We start from the raw sequence: 14,192 nt of genomic DNA, 5'->3' as shown, positions 1-14,192 counted from the left end.
CAAGAACATTATTATTTTTTTTGCACTATCCACACCAGCAGCACAAGATCACTTTCCTCCTGGACACCGACACTGTCAAAATCATTGCACTCTGTACAATAGGGTCAGCCCCTTTCCTGTATCTGGAAACACTGTGAATATGTTCTCCCTATGTGTATGTATATGTGATTTATGTATGTATGTCGGTGAGGTGTATGTGTATATGTGTATAAGCTACTGGATGACCTAAATTTCCCTCGGGATTATATAAAGTATCTATCTATCTATCGATCTATCTATCTATCTATCTATCTTTAAAGAAACTATATCACCTCCAAAACACACAATTGTCTATACACAGAACAGCACATTTCTCAGAAACGGCGTTTTATAAGGACGACGGGGTGGATTAGGCAAAGCCACTGCTAATAGCCCTGTAAATGACATCATTAGGCTAGTCAATCCTGTGGCATCAGTTCTCCCTTGTAGCTGTATTTGTGAAATATTAATGGGGAAAAATACGCGCATCGTCGAGCCGGTGGGAGGCGCTTTCTACCTTTCCCTAACGATCCACCCAGCGAGGTTGGACGAGATCCAGCAGGACGGTGCGCTCCCCCGCTCATGTTCCCGGCATGCTTTGAGAAACACGGATCGAAGAACTGAGGCTCGAGCTGTGTGCAGGCTTTGTGGCACGAGCGCAGGGCATCCCCCAACAGCACCGATATAGGACCGAATCATTCAGAGGTAACAAACTAATAATACTGTAACGTAAGACCATTTTTTCGCCAGGTTTTTCCATCTATGTGGGTAAAAACTGTTGACCATATATTGCATTTTTGATGACTATCAATCAAGTAATTTTTTATCAGTAATACAGTGATGTCAGCCTAACCGCTCCCTCAGAAATGGAGCTTAAGATGCATCACGTTATCCATGGTGTTATCACATGGTTTATCAGGTTAATGATTGTGCGTACGGAAATTTCGTCAAGATGAATGACGGTTGACAAGTAGTTTGCTCGTTGTTGTTGTTTCCGCATAAGAGTCGTTTTGCTGCAGGGACACTGAAGGTTGCTTACTGTACGTGATATGAAACCGGTAGAGACAGGGGATATCCGTCTCGGAATCCCCTCAGCCTCCCTTGCTCAGCTGTGAACCTGAGCTGCCTTCGCACATCTCGATTCAGTTTTCTTAATCTTGAATAAAGTGTTAGGTCATTTACAGCCCTGCATGGCTGTTGCGCGATGACATAGCTCTGCATAATCTCTGTTTTTCTTCTGGTAAATATATCGCGAAGTGCAAGCAGTAAGCGCAGATGAGTGCACTTGTTGAAATTTCAATAGCTTGCTGTTTTTGAATTGTCAGATTTGAGCACCATTATGCTCGTTAGATTGCCGTTTTCTTAGAGTCTGCATGGAATGAAGATTTAATAATAAAATGAAGATGCCTTCATTATTAAATTGTGTTGATTGTATGGATTCCCACTGCAAATTCCAGAGAGACAAATGATGTACAAATTGCCTTTTTCCAAAGAACAGATGTAAATTAAGTTGACTTGCTTCATATGTATGTACACATAGGCCTATGTATGGAAAGAAGATTATAGTGAATGCATGGATTATTAAGGACAGATGACATTTGAACCTGATGTTTTGAAGTGTGTCGTTCATTATTGTCCAGATGAGCACTGAAATGTTTAGCCTCTGCTAAAGTCTCTGCTGTAGGTATTCATATGTGTATGTGTGTGTGTGTGTTTGTGTGTATGTGTCTCTGTGTGTTTGCATATGTGTGTCAGTCCATTTATTTGTGAATGAAACTGAGCACCAACAGACCTTAAATGAAATGGTGTGTGTGTGTGTGTGTGTGTGTGTGTGTGTTTGTGAATGACAGTGATTGGTGGAGCTCTCAGATCATATTCAGGCCTCAGTTAAAGAGGCTTTTGCACAGTGTGAGACAGATCATTTAGATAATTAGCTATTTAATATCTTTGAGTCTCCCAAAGAGGATAATAACATTATCCACTCTGGCAGAACATGCTGCCATTTTTCCGTGTGCAGTGTATGTCACAAGATCACATTAGATCACATTTGATCCCTGGAACTCTTAGAGTCTGTTTGATTGGTTGCCTGGAGAAGCGCAGTGACATCTCAAATAGGATAAAGTCAGACTGTGGCTATCAGTGAGTCTCTGACCACTGGCTATTCCAGGAGCATATTTCATTGCAAAGCACTAAACTGCCCCATTCTGGGCACCACAGTTGAATGAGAAAACCTCTTTGGCTCCTCACTAATGGCTCTGTTTTTGTGGGTGAAATACCACTGATTTAGTGGGAGGGGAAGGGGGCTTATGCAGAAGCCTGAGTCACCTAATCCGCTAAGCATTTTGGATATCAGACAGCATGCCTGTATTTTTAGAGTTTGGGCCTGGTGTGTCGTCTTGTGTGATTATAGCAGTAATTTCGGCCTCGGTCTCTCTCTGAAGTGAAGTATTGCATTCAGCGTAAGTAACTGAGAACTCATAGCCAACATAATAGTGACGGCGGTAAGAGGATTAAATTGAACACAAAATCTCGAAACTCCTCTGTTAGGGACACTACCTGTCATCCTTTAAGAACAAAAACAAACGGATGGCAATGTGGCAAGTATCATGAATCAGCTTTAAGCCCAGGTGTTTGTTTTGTGTCTTTCTCCGACTGAACCATTATACATGAGGATGGCCTGTACAGAGGTGGCAGTGCAAGGGTTACAGGGCACCATTGCATCACTGTGTGCAGAGCAAGTTTTTGAAATTTGAAATTGATGAGTTTGGTGCCTGTTGCAGGTATGTAATATAGTGTTTATTGCCAGATGGTGTTATCCCAAGGCATCGATTGGGGGGAAACTGAAGTGAAGCGTGTTTATATTTGAAGCAAAAGGTTTTCATGTAAGTAACGAGCTGATCCGACCTGTTTAATATGAAGAGAATCAACAGTCATTAACTGTATATGTAGTTGTATTTGAACCTTATGACAACCTTTTGATTTGAACCAGTTCCTGACCACAATGACTGCCACTGGGTGTGTGCTTCAGTGGTTAAAGTCTCTCTCCTGGCATTGATTAAACCCATAAAACTCATCTCTGTTCCTCAAAATGACATATTTAGAATTATTATTATTATTTTTTTTAAATTAACAAAATCCCTTCATGGCATTAAAATGGCTTTGATGTAACTCATTTAGTATTCGCAGATCTATGAATATGCAAATGAGCCACGCCTGGCTTCTCCTCTGATAGCTCTTAGCCTTATGCTAATGATATGCAAATCCACACCCCGCAAGTTGACAGGATTGTTTCCTTAGGTATGTGACATATGAAACCCTGGCTGTCTGATTCCATGTTTTTGATGGACTGCATTTATGTAGCGCTTTTCAACTCATAGGGCACTCGAAGCTCTTTACAGATGAATGCCCCAGACATCTACCCATTCATACACCGATGGCAGAGGCTACTGTCTAATTCGCCAACCTGCACATCGGGAGCGGTTGGCTGTTCAGGGTCTTGCTCAAGGACACTTTGACACTTGGTGAGGAGGAGTCCGGATCAAACTAACATCCTTTCGATTGCTAAACGACTCCTCTACCTCCTTCTACCACTATCGCCCCTTGATCCTGTTATTGGTACACTGCAGTTCCAAGGTGGAATTTCTCAGCCATGGTGTTGCCTGTTTATTTCGCTCATGATATGTTGTGTGTCATATAAGAAAAAACTGGGTTAAAAACTTGATTTTCACTGTGGAGGGGGTAGGGTCAACCCAATTCTAATGTGTTCAATTGGGTCAGACCCTTTTGGAATAAAATTCATGGGAATTCAATTTAGATGGAAGTATGAATAGGGAGGAAAAGTTGACATTTTGTTGTTGGTTTTGTATTCGAGATGTTGTATGTGTTGTTTGTGTTGCACAGTGGGTGAGGGCATTTACCTCATGACAAATGTTTCTGGAGGGAAATATTAAATTGGTATGATACATTATCAAATTAAAGACTGTTATTGAAAACAAACAGTACACCCTGAACAGACATTTAATTCAATAATCTTGAAAGGTCATGCATTCATTCAGAGGTCATGTTTGTTGTGCAAACAGTGCTTACACGACACAATCTATGCCATTTTATTAACCATTTATATTTGACATTTATAATTTATTACAACCATAACCCATTATTGATCAGTGGTTATATAGCATAAAACACAATGTTTAATTATGTTCGTTTAAGATGCATGATCTCCCAGCATATTGTGCGGTAAGGTCATCTTCTGCTGAAAATACTGCATTGACAGTGCACTGCAAAACAAGCCCATACTTTCAACAAACTGGATGCTTCAACTGTACACATGGACGGATTAAGAAACCACGGGCCCCTGGGCCTGGACATGTTGAAGGCCCCCCCTCCCTCCGCGAAAAAAAAATGTGTGCGCCCGCAAAACACGCACGCACACACAAACACAAACACAACCAATGTGTTGGATTTTACGGTTGAATTAGATACTTTGGCTATTGTATTGGGAAAGTAAACAGGTCAAAGTTTACTCTGTAACATCCATCTTCGGTGAGCTGTGCACTGCCCTGCTATTGTTTCTGACATTACATGTGACAGAGCAACAGCCGAGTGATTCTTTTCCAAATTGAAACTGATTAAGACCTACCTGAGGGGCAGCATGGGGCAGGAGAGGCTGAATGGGCTGGCTATCCTGTCCATTGAAAAATCAAATCATGCATCACCACTTTTATGTTTGAAAGGCATCGTTCGGCAGGTGTAGACTACTGTGCCTGCTTGTAGGTCTTGACTTTCAGATTCTGCGCCTAAACTAGCTATATCATATCGTCTCATCACATGATCAAATAGAGACTTGACATTGGACAACAAGATACATATTACCCAGCAATCATCATTGCATATCTGTATATGACAAAAATAACAAAGAAAATAAGAAATGATTCATTTAATTGAATCGGTTTTTTAATAGTTTCTATAGTGTATGTACGATAAGCATATCATTTTGTTATAAATTGCTACTGACGATTTCCCCCTAAAAATGATGAACACCATGACAGAGACAGGTTTGCTATTTTGAGGGCATATATAGCATAAGGTATCTCTGGTAGTCCCAAAAAAGTCATGCTTGATCACTGTCGCATTAAACTAGCTTTTTCTAACACAGCACAGGTACACTCAATTAAAGCCATTAGCAAATGAATAAAATACACCTTTTTCAACCACAAATAAGAGATACATAACAGCGACTTCACACAGAGGCTCTGGCCTAGGGGCCCCCTGAGCTCATGGGCCCCTGGGCCTGGGCCCGGTAGGCCCGTTCGTTAATCCATCCCTGACTGTACATACTCTATTTATTACAAAAAGCTTCACATTATCCATTTCAGTGGATTTCAAATGGGTAATTTGGGGCTTTGTCCTGGCTTCTGAGTAAGGACTGCCCTTATACTGATTTATGTAATGAGAAGGGTGTGTACATTGGCAGTGAGTCTTTGAGTCTTTGGTAACAGGCTGTTTTTCATCCCCTCTTCAGTCTGTATGAAAGTGCGCTGTCAGTTCATGAAAAGTGCAGCAGCAGTGCTTCACTCTTGCCATTGAATTCCATTAATGGATGGTGTGTGCATATTTTTAAACATCGGCAGTTTATTGGGAATAAATGGTTGTGAAATTACCATGTGGCACTTTCTGGGAACGTTTTATGATATACTGCAGAACTCACCATTCATCAGAGCCCAATCCACACCAAGCATAAGCTATATTACATGTCTCAAAATAAGTCCCATCATTGTTGCATTCTTCCAGCATTTACGTAGAAAGTATTATATTTTTGGCATAAAAGTATTAGCATTTTGTGCATACAAAGAGAAACAACCCTTGGATGCTTAATATGGCTCAATCACTTTATATTAATATTGTATTGTAACTACTTTACATTAGTATTTGCATTTAACCGCTCAAAATGTTTCACTTCATATTTCTACAAGACAGGCACTCAGTGGAGTGAAATCATAGTGATCATATCAGGCACACTTTGTGACACATACATGAGTCACAGGTGAAATATTGGATAAGATGTCAGTGGTGACTAAGAGGAAGGTGAAGGCTGTGGAGACACACATGAGACCATTGCTGAAGATGTTCTCGTGACTTTCTGAGAACTCTCTGAGAATAGAAGCTATGGGTTAGATCGCGGCAGGCAACAGAGACACTTCCTTCTCCGCTGTTAACTCATTTGCGCTTCTCTCATTTGCAGTCTCTTAAACTCCTCCAGTCATTTTTCAACACGTTTCTTTTTCTTCTCTGCTAAATTAATTAAAGCAGTGAACACTGCTGTCTTCTGCAGAATGAAATGACATTCATCTTGCGTGATGGACTCTCTCTCTCGTTCTCTCTCTCTATGCCTCTCATCTTTCACCTGATTATCTTATTCTGCAGTTTCTCTGTTTACAAACATCCTTCTCTTTATCCCTCCTCCTCTCTTGCCCCCTCCATCTCTTCTTTACTTTCTCTTCTCCTTCTTTCTTTCTGTCTTGGTCTCTCTATGTCCAAATATCTCTCTTTTATCTTTTTAACTCGCTGTCCTCTCTTTCTTTCTGTCTTTACCTCCCTCTCTTCTCTTTCTCCTCTACTCTAGTTTTACTGTAGCTATTAAAACAATGACTGCCACGTCACCTCATCTCATTCCACAGGGTATTGCATGTACATAACATAATTTGTCTCTCTGAGAACGATGATGGCCCCACCTGGCTCTACACTGCGTGAACCATCTGCTTGGCGAAGTGACCTGAGGTCATCACCTAGGATACGGGGCATTTCCCTGCTGAACTGATGCAGCAGTGTGATCAAAGAGCCAGTCAGAGCCAGTGATCCCTGGCCTGCATGCACACTTTCGGCACGGACCATGCAGGGGCGATGCGGAGACCCTGTGTAGAGGATCCCCACGGTGACTTGGCGGATTGCATGCCGGGAGAGCAGTGGGCTAGCCAATCTGCCAAAGGGCAGGGCTGTGCTCAACAACAAGCCCAAGGTGATGCGCTCACACTCTTGTGTTGCTAACGGCTGAATTGCAGCTACCGCATTTATTTGCATGTTGACATTTAGCAGATGGGCTCTGCTATATCCACAGTCCACTGTGACGTACAGTGTTGGGATACAGTATTATCAGTACTGATGCTCTGTGAGAATTAAGCCATCAATGCTGGCTTGGGCAAGGCAACTACTCTGAAGTGGAAGACACTTGTGTAGATTTGTAGAGTTCTTAGGTATGGCTGTGGGCGACACAGAAAAAAATGATGTAATCACAGTTGGTAACCCTCAATGACACTGCTGTTGTCTGCTCTCAACCATGGATCATGTGGATCATGAACATCCCTTATGCAAGAAAGTGTGCTTTGGAAGCTAATGACATGCTTTTAGAGTACTTCAAGCCAGCTGTCCTTGTGTTCTCAGGATCTGCGGGGAGCAGAATACACCTAATGCAGCTTTAAACTTGAGAGGGCATAATCATTAAAGGTAGATTCTGGCCAAAGGTTGTTGATTGTTGAGATCAACAGGAAATCAAATTACACTCCTCCCTTCTTTGCTCCTTAAGCAGATTGTTGATTGGCTGGAATTGTTTGTGGTTCGTTATGAACCACTATGTTTGTTTCATGTCCAGAGTCAGGACATGCTGGAGTTGTTACATGCGCAAATACTAAACAGACAGCTAGAGGACTGCGTGGAGAATTGTCCTGAATTTGACAAAAAGTGTTAAAGCTGCAAACAGGCAGACTTTTTTTTAAACAAAACTTTGAAACATGGTGTAATGGAATGTGGAGAAGCTCACTGATCTCTTTAATTCACACTGCTCATGATAGACTGAACCAGAATATAGTATTTCTACCTCGCATTACATTGAGGTTACTGCATGCAATTATCAGAAGATCAAATAAAAGGGGTCATCACAGGAGGGAAGTAATTATTGCTATACACATTTATATTATTTGACATGGTTATATGGTATTACATTATATTATATTATATATTATTATATTATATTATGGGCGGTATGGCTGTCAAAAATGTTGCCTAGCAACTCTCAGAAACGAGCCAAAAGCACACTCTGTTTTCATGTGTTTGTATTGCCAGAGTGTGCTGCTATAAATAGACCAGTTTTACCACTAACATGTCTTGCTCCATTTACCCTTCTGTGTGACTGTTAGGCAGTTTAGACTGCAGACCCTTTTTTGGGAACAGTGTACTTACAGCCTGAAGTACAAAGAATGAAACCAAGCACGGTGTTGGTATGAGAGAACTGTTTAGATCTGACTGCACAGGTTTGCATGACCACTGTACCGTAAACCGTCTCTGATCGCTCTGCTTTCCACTTAGACAGCCACGGGTTACTCAGTTGATGGGGTTGATTTGACCCCTCCACCCCCAGCCTGAAGCATGTCTATGAATAATTGATTCCCAGTGAGCTCGGCAGGAGAAAGTGGAAATACTTCCTGACTGACATTTACGTGAGAATATTGCAAAAAGGTCCATGTATTTTTCATATCTGATGGGATGTCTGCTTCGTGCATGTCACACCTCTTTGAAAAGCTAGCTTCCCCTACCTACTGACCCACTTCCCATCCTTTTAAGTTATGACTCATACTGTTTATAGTTTCTCAGCACCTAGATAGATACCTAAGCTTTCAATCTGTAATACCACTGTACTTAGAACTGGAAGTATGTTCATCTCATTCCAGAAAGATGGAAAGATGGAAGATGGGTTATAGGGCTGTGCATAATGTACTGAGAATGTGATGCACTCACATGTCTTTGGATATGTATTCATATTGGTCACAGGGGACATCTGTCGTCTAGCAGACACAGGCACACACACAGACACACGCACGCACGCACACACACAAGGCCACAGAGCCTCTCAGTGACATCGACCTGAAGGCTGCACAGCCTGGCCTGGCCTGGAGTTGCTGCAGCCCTGTTATCATAAGATCATCTAAGTTGTGGGCTCTGATGTAATCTGGACTGAGCATGAAGCAGTGGATGTGCAAGAGATGTAGTGACCTTTGAACTGAAAGTCAAGGCTATGTTTGAAGGCTTAAGAAGGCTTGTGTGTGTGCACGGGGAGTGGGTGGAAGGGGGGGTGGGGGGATTTGGGGGGTTGTTCTTTTTGTGTGTATGTGTGTGTATGTGTGTGGGTGTGTGTGGGTGGGGAGGAAGAGCACCCATGAAGCACACCAGGCAGAGGGAGTGGCTATATGTCATGTTGGCAGTGTAGGGCCAGGCCATGGAACAAAAGCTCTCCCTGCTTAATAGCTGCTCTCATGGTGTCAGTGGCAGAACACCCTGTGTCACTCTGGCAGAATAATTACCAGGGGTCTCTTGTATCGACACCCCCAGCCCCCTCGAGCCCCTCTCCGTCAGCCTAGCATGGGGACCTATTGTAGCTGTCAAAGGGGTCTGCATGGGAAGAAAAAGGTCAGTCTGTGTGGATTTATGTTGTGATGAAAAGGAAAGATAAAAATGAGAAAAATGGAGAGAGAAAGGGAATAGAGGGAGAGAGAGAGAGAAATTCAGAGACAGAGGGGAGAGAGAGAGAGAGAGAGAGAGAGAGAGATCCATGCTTCTATTAAAGACCAAAGTCTTCTAAAGGCAGCTGGAAGCAGCTGGAAGCACCCTGGGGCATTTCAGCACCACATAAAGCGGACAGCTCCTTATGGACGGTTATGTAATCCTGTATGTCACAGGGGTCTGTCTCTTATGGGCGACAGTGAGGCTTGCCATGTCCCTGGCCTTCGGTTCAGTGAATTCACATCATGAATCCGATAACACATCTACAGTAGTCAGTCATTAGTTTGGCATGTCAGTATGTTAAACTCAGAGTACTATTATGCAATACGTTAAACTCAGACTATTACTTTTGTATAATATGTTAAACTTAGACTACTACTTTTGTATAGTATGTTAAACTCGGAGTGCTACTTTTATCCAGTATTTTAAACTCAGAGTGCTACTTACTTGTTTAAAATAAATCACTGGAAGGCTGATGTTGTGGAGCGTACACTCAAAGCCGGCAAGTTAGATCATATAATCACAGAGCTTCCTATTCGGTGTCCTAATTAGCGAAGGTACTCATCGGGCTGCACACAGCGCTAATGTGTGATCTCACAGCTGCCACCCCCTGGTGTGGAGACATTCGCTCACACACTGTCTGTGAGTCACCAGCCTCTTGCACCCAAAACCGTGATGCCGTGCTGTGAAATGCTGTGGAGAATCCTATTGTGCTGCATGCTGGGAAAATGCATAAAGTTGGCAAAGCCTCGTGATCCACGCGTCGTGATCCACATGTTTTTTTTTTTTTACCCGCCACACACAGACATCGTGAGGTTTGGTGTTTCAGGTTGGTGTTGAGTATCTTTTCTCCAGGTTGGGAAGCCATTCCCCAAAATATCTCTATTCTGTATAATTCTACAGTATTTTTTTTTCTTTTTCTGTGTTATTCTTCTCTGCCTCTTCGTGTGTGGAGCAGGTGGCTTGTTTGTCACTTCCTGCCTGTGGGGGAGAAATGCTTGTTTTTCCCCCCGTCTTAATTTCCTGTGCAGTGCAGAGTATGACACGAACAGACACAACATGTCAACTCAGCTTAATCATCCTGCCTGGGCGGTCAGTGATTCCTCTCCAGCTAATTTCCCACTTCTCTGTGTGTGTGTGTGTGTACACACAGTCTTAGCGCTTTGCTTTCCACACACATATGATCTTAATCTGCCTGCCTTGACAGTCATTGATTGCTCTCCAGCTAATTCCTCAGGTATCTGTGTGTGTACAGATCAGTGTGTACAGATCAGATCACCCACAGAATCCCCCATGATGCAGTGTGCCTCATGTGTAGCTACCCCAGCAGCTCATGACAGGGCCTTTCTTGCACCTCCCCCCAGCATTCCAGTGATGTATCAGCTACTGCCAGCTTCCAGCCTCTGCCCACTGTAAAGAACCTTATCACTCTCTCCCTCATTCATTCATTCCTCCATCCATTGATTTCGTCCTTCCTTCCTTCATACCTTCATTCATGCATTAATTCATTCATTTTGTCCTTCCTTCCTTCGTTCATTCATTCACGAGAGTTATTCAAGGTGATGTAACCAAAGGCCTTATCTCATAAAGCTTCCTCTCTTCTGTCTGTCTGTATATAAACCATCGAAGGCTGGATTCTCTGTGATATAAATGAAAAGCCATTGAGATGGCTGGGGTCTTTCATGTAATGAGAGGGAAAGGGACTCGTAACGGGCTTGTGAATCGTGCTCACCACACCACCCCCTCACAAATCTGTGCTTGGCTCACACCCGGACTTCCTTCTTCCTTTGAGGGGTTGTATAACGTTTTTACTCTTCCCCTCCCCCTTCATTTCTCTCTCTCTCTCTCCCCCTCTCTCTATTTCTTTCTCTAAATGGTCTATGGTTGTGTGTGTCTGCATCCTGTTCTCTCAAGACACAAGTTCTACCTTTTAACACTGACTGCATATCCTGTCTGATCCTGAATGTTGTTTTTGATTGGGGCTTCTGTGAAGGATAGCATTGGTTTGGCATGAACTCTGCAGTACATTAAACCAATGAGCTGGCTTCATGTGGTCTGTATTGATAAGTAGATAATCAATAGTTTGTCGACATTAATCCATGTTAATTAGATTGAAGGTTATTGGCAGAAATGTCAAACCCCCATGCAGAGGCAAACCTATAAAGGGCATTAAATATGTATATATATGTGTGTGTGTGTGCACGTGCGTGCATGCGTGCATGTGTGTACATGCATGGTATTGTAAACATATGTATTGAATTAGATGAATTGCGTAGAATTAGAAGCAGAATGTAATACCAACTCACTTTTTCACAAAAAATGTGAAATTGATCTTTATGTCTTGATCTTCATTTCTTACTATTTCTATTCCTTGTATGTCTGATATTGTAGGTCTTGTGTTTTGATCTATGCCATATCTATATATATCTATAACATTAAAATATAAGAGCTGTTCAGATGGGGCTTGAAAAAGCGTAGTCAGTAGTCACTGGACAGGGGCTCCAGGGTGACCAACCTGGGCTCAGGTGAAATCACATCAGAGGCCTGGACATGTAAAGGCCTTCACAGATTGCCTGGACTTTGATCAAACCACAAGAATGGATATTCTGGATTACAGTCAAGCCACACCAGTTGCCCTGGTTGTAGCCAAAGGCCTGTACCATGGCCAGACCCTACACATTCTTGGACCTCACGCCTACACCTTATTCAGACTGTGTCAAATGCTCTTGGCCTCATCTGAAATATGAGTGTGCTCCAGCTGGCAGGGTCCTCCGTTCATGGGTTGTTCAGCGGCATAGTGGAGTGTATACCCGGCAATTACCATAGAAGCTGGTGCCATCAAAGTAGGACTCACTGGCTGTTCCTGTGTGTTGCACACAATAATGGCATTCATAGTTTGGTACTTTTCTTAGAAGAAGGCTTCAATTCATGGAAACGTAACGTGATTTTTTACCTCTGTTCCTTACTTTGCCATGTTGGATCATTTAATTTCAATTTAACTCAGTTATATTCATCTTATATTTATATCATTAAAAGTGATCACTCTTGATCAACATCATGGTGATTCATAGCACTCAAAGCCTGGTCCCCATAGTCCCCAACACATAGGTCACTGTGGTAAGAAATGAATCCTAGCAGGAAGGTTTGTGGGCTTGTTTTATTTTTGTCCAGCCAATTGCCTCATTCAATCCCTAGGGGGTCAGGGATTATGTGATGTTTTCTATGTGTGTGTGTGTGTGTGTGTGTGTGTGTGTGTGTGTGTGTGTGTGTTATGACAGCACAGTATGGCAACATATCCCAGGCATTCAAATATAGCTTGGAGCACTAACTCAATATCTACTCAAATGATTTAGAAATAGGATGAAACTGTAACTTGGATTTTAATTTTTTTATTTCTGCTCCCACAAATGGAATATTTGACCTCAATTCCTCATCTCTATCCTGTTCATTGGTTTGAAGCTCAAGCAGAAACTACTGAAGATTAGTGTTTATTTGTGTATTTTGGCTCTCTAATGACTAAATGACTGACGGTTTTTTTCCTAGGCTGGTACATCACAAATTTAGAAATATAGTTATTTTCTGGGTCATGCTTATGAAGAATTTAACATTCACTTGCATGACATGTTTTTCTGTCTTCTGCTTGTTTCTTTCTTTCTTTCTTTCTTTCTTTCTTTCTTCAATTTCTCTCCCTCTGCTCTCTCTCTTCCACCTCTGACATTCCCTCCTCCATTTTCACCCTCTTTCATCTTTCCACCCTCTCTTCTGTCCTAATTATTTACCTCTCTCCCTTTTATCTCTCCTTTATAGTGTTCTACCTTTTCTGCCCACCTCGTCCCATCCTCCCGTCACCATGAACTACCTGCGCAGGCGTCTCTCGGACAGCAGCTTCGTGGCCAACCTGCCGAACGGCTACATGATGGACCTCCAGCGCCCGTCCCCGTCCCCGTCCCCGTCCCCGACTCCGTCTCCGACACCCGGGCGCCCCACAAGCTCCACCAGCTCCCCGGCCTCCCCGGCCACGGAGAGGCGACCGCAGCCGTCCGTCTCACCCCAGCCCCAGGCTCCTGGCCCGGCATCCTCCTCCCCCTTCTCGTCCACCTCCTCCACTAGCGCCCCGGCCGGCGGAGGCTTCCTCAGCTCTTTCTCCAGCGTGGTGAAGACGGCGCAGCTCGCCAGCGCAGTGCAGGCCAAGGCGGCGCAGGCGACGCAGGCGGCACAGGCGGCACAGGCAGACGCCACGCCCGCTGCGCCCTTGACGCTGCCCAAACCGGTCGTTCGCAAGCCCAAGGTGCTGCTGGTGATTGATGACCCCCACACCGACTGGTGAGGTTTGCATTGGTATTACTTCTCTTCAGCAAACAAAGGCCGTGCCGAGATAATATACTTAGTCTGTTACTTGCAGTTGCATAGTCCAGAGAGCGTACATAAGAGTGTCCACACCGTATTGTAAGTTACTTAAGATAAAAACGGCATATGTCAGACGATATATATGTAACGTAAGTGAAGGTGGACTGAAGGTATGTTACATGTACACATTGTTTGTGAGATTTGTGAGTTTCTTTTGTTGATTTTATTCAGTAGAAGTTCGATGGTAAAAGTGTGTTCATGTGGATGGTGTTGGA

General features: G+C 43.2%; 1 protein-coding gene across 2 annotated transcripts in view; it reads left to right on the top strand.

Moving 5' to 3' along the window:
* Positions 1 to 259: 259 nt before the first annotated feature.
* The window catches only part of LOC105912489 (synapsin-3), a 109,034-nt gene continuing 95,101 nt past the window's right edge, over positions 260 to 14,192 (top strand). The window contains exons 1-2 of one of the 2 annotated variants that reach the window (XM_031583305.2): positions 260 to 723; positions 13,378 to 13,893. In XM_031583305.2, the coding sequence (XP_031439165.1) occupies positions 13,421 to 13,893 (473 nt within the window). In that variant the 5' untranslated portion in view covers positions 260 to 723; positions 13,378 to 13,420. Of the gene's footprint in view, positions 724 to 13,001; positions 13,894 to 14,192 lie in introns of those variants that run through there. The other variant, XM_031583306.2, reaches the window with a different exon arrangement.

The sequence above is a fragment of the Clupea harengus genome, chromosome 16 (genome assembly GCF_900700415.2).
Source record: "Clupea harengus chromosome 16, Ch_v2.0.2, whole genome shotgun sequence".
In the NCBI taxonomy this organism is placed as follows: domain Eukaryota; kingdom Metazoa; phylum Chordata; class Actinopteri; order Clupeiformes; family Clupeidae; genus Clupea; species Clupea harengus.
This window is presented reverse-complemented; position numbering and strand designations above follow the sequence as displayed.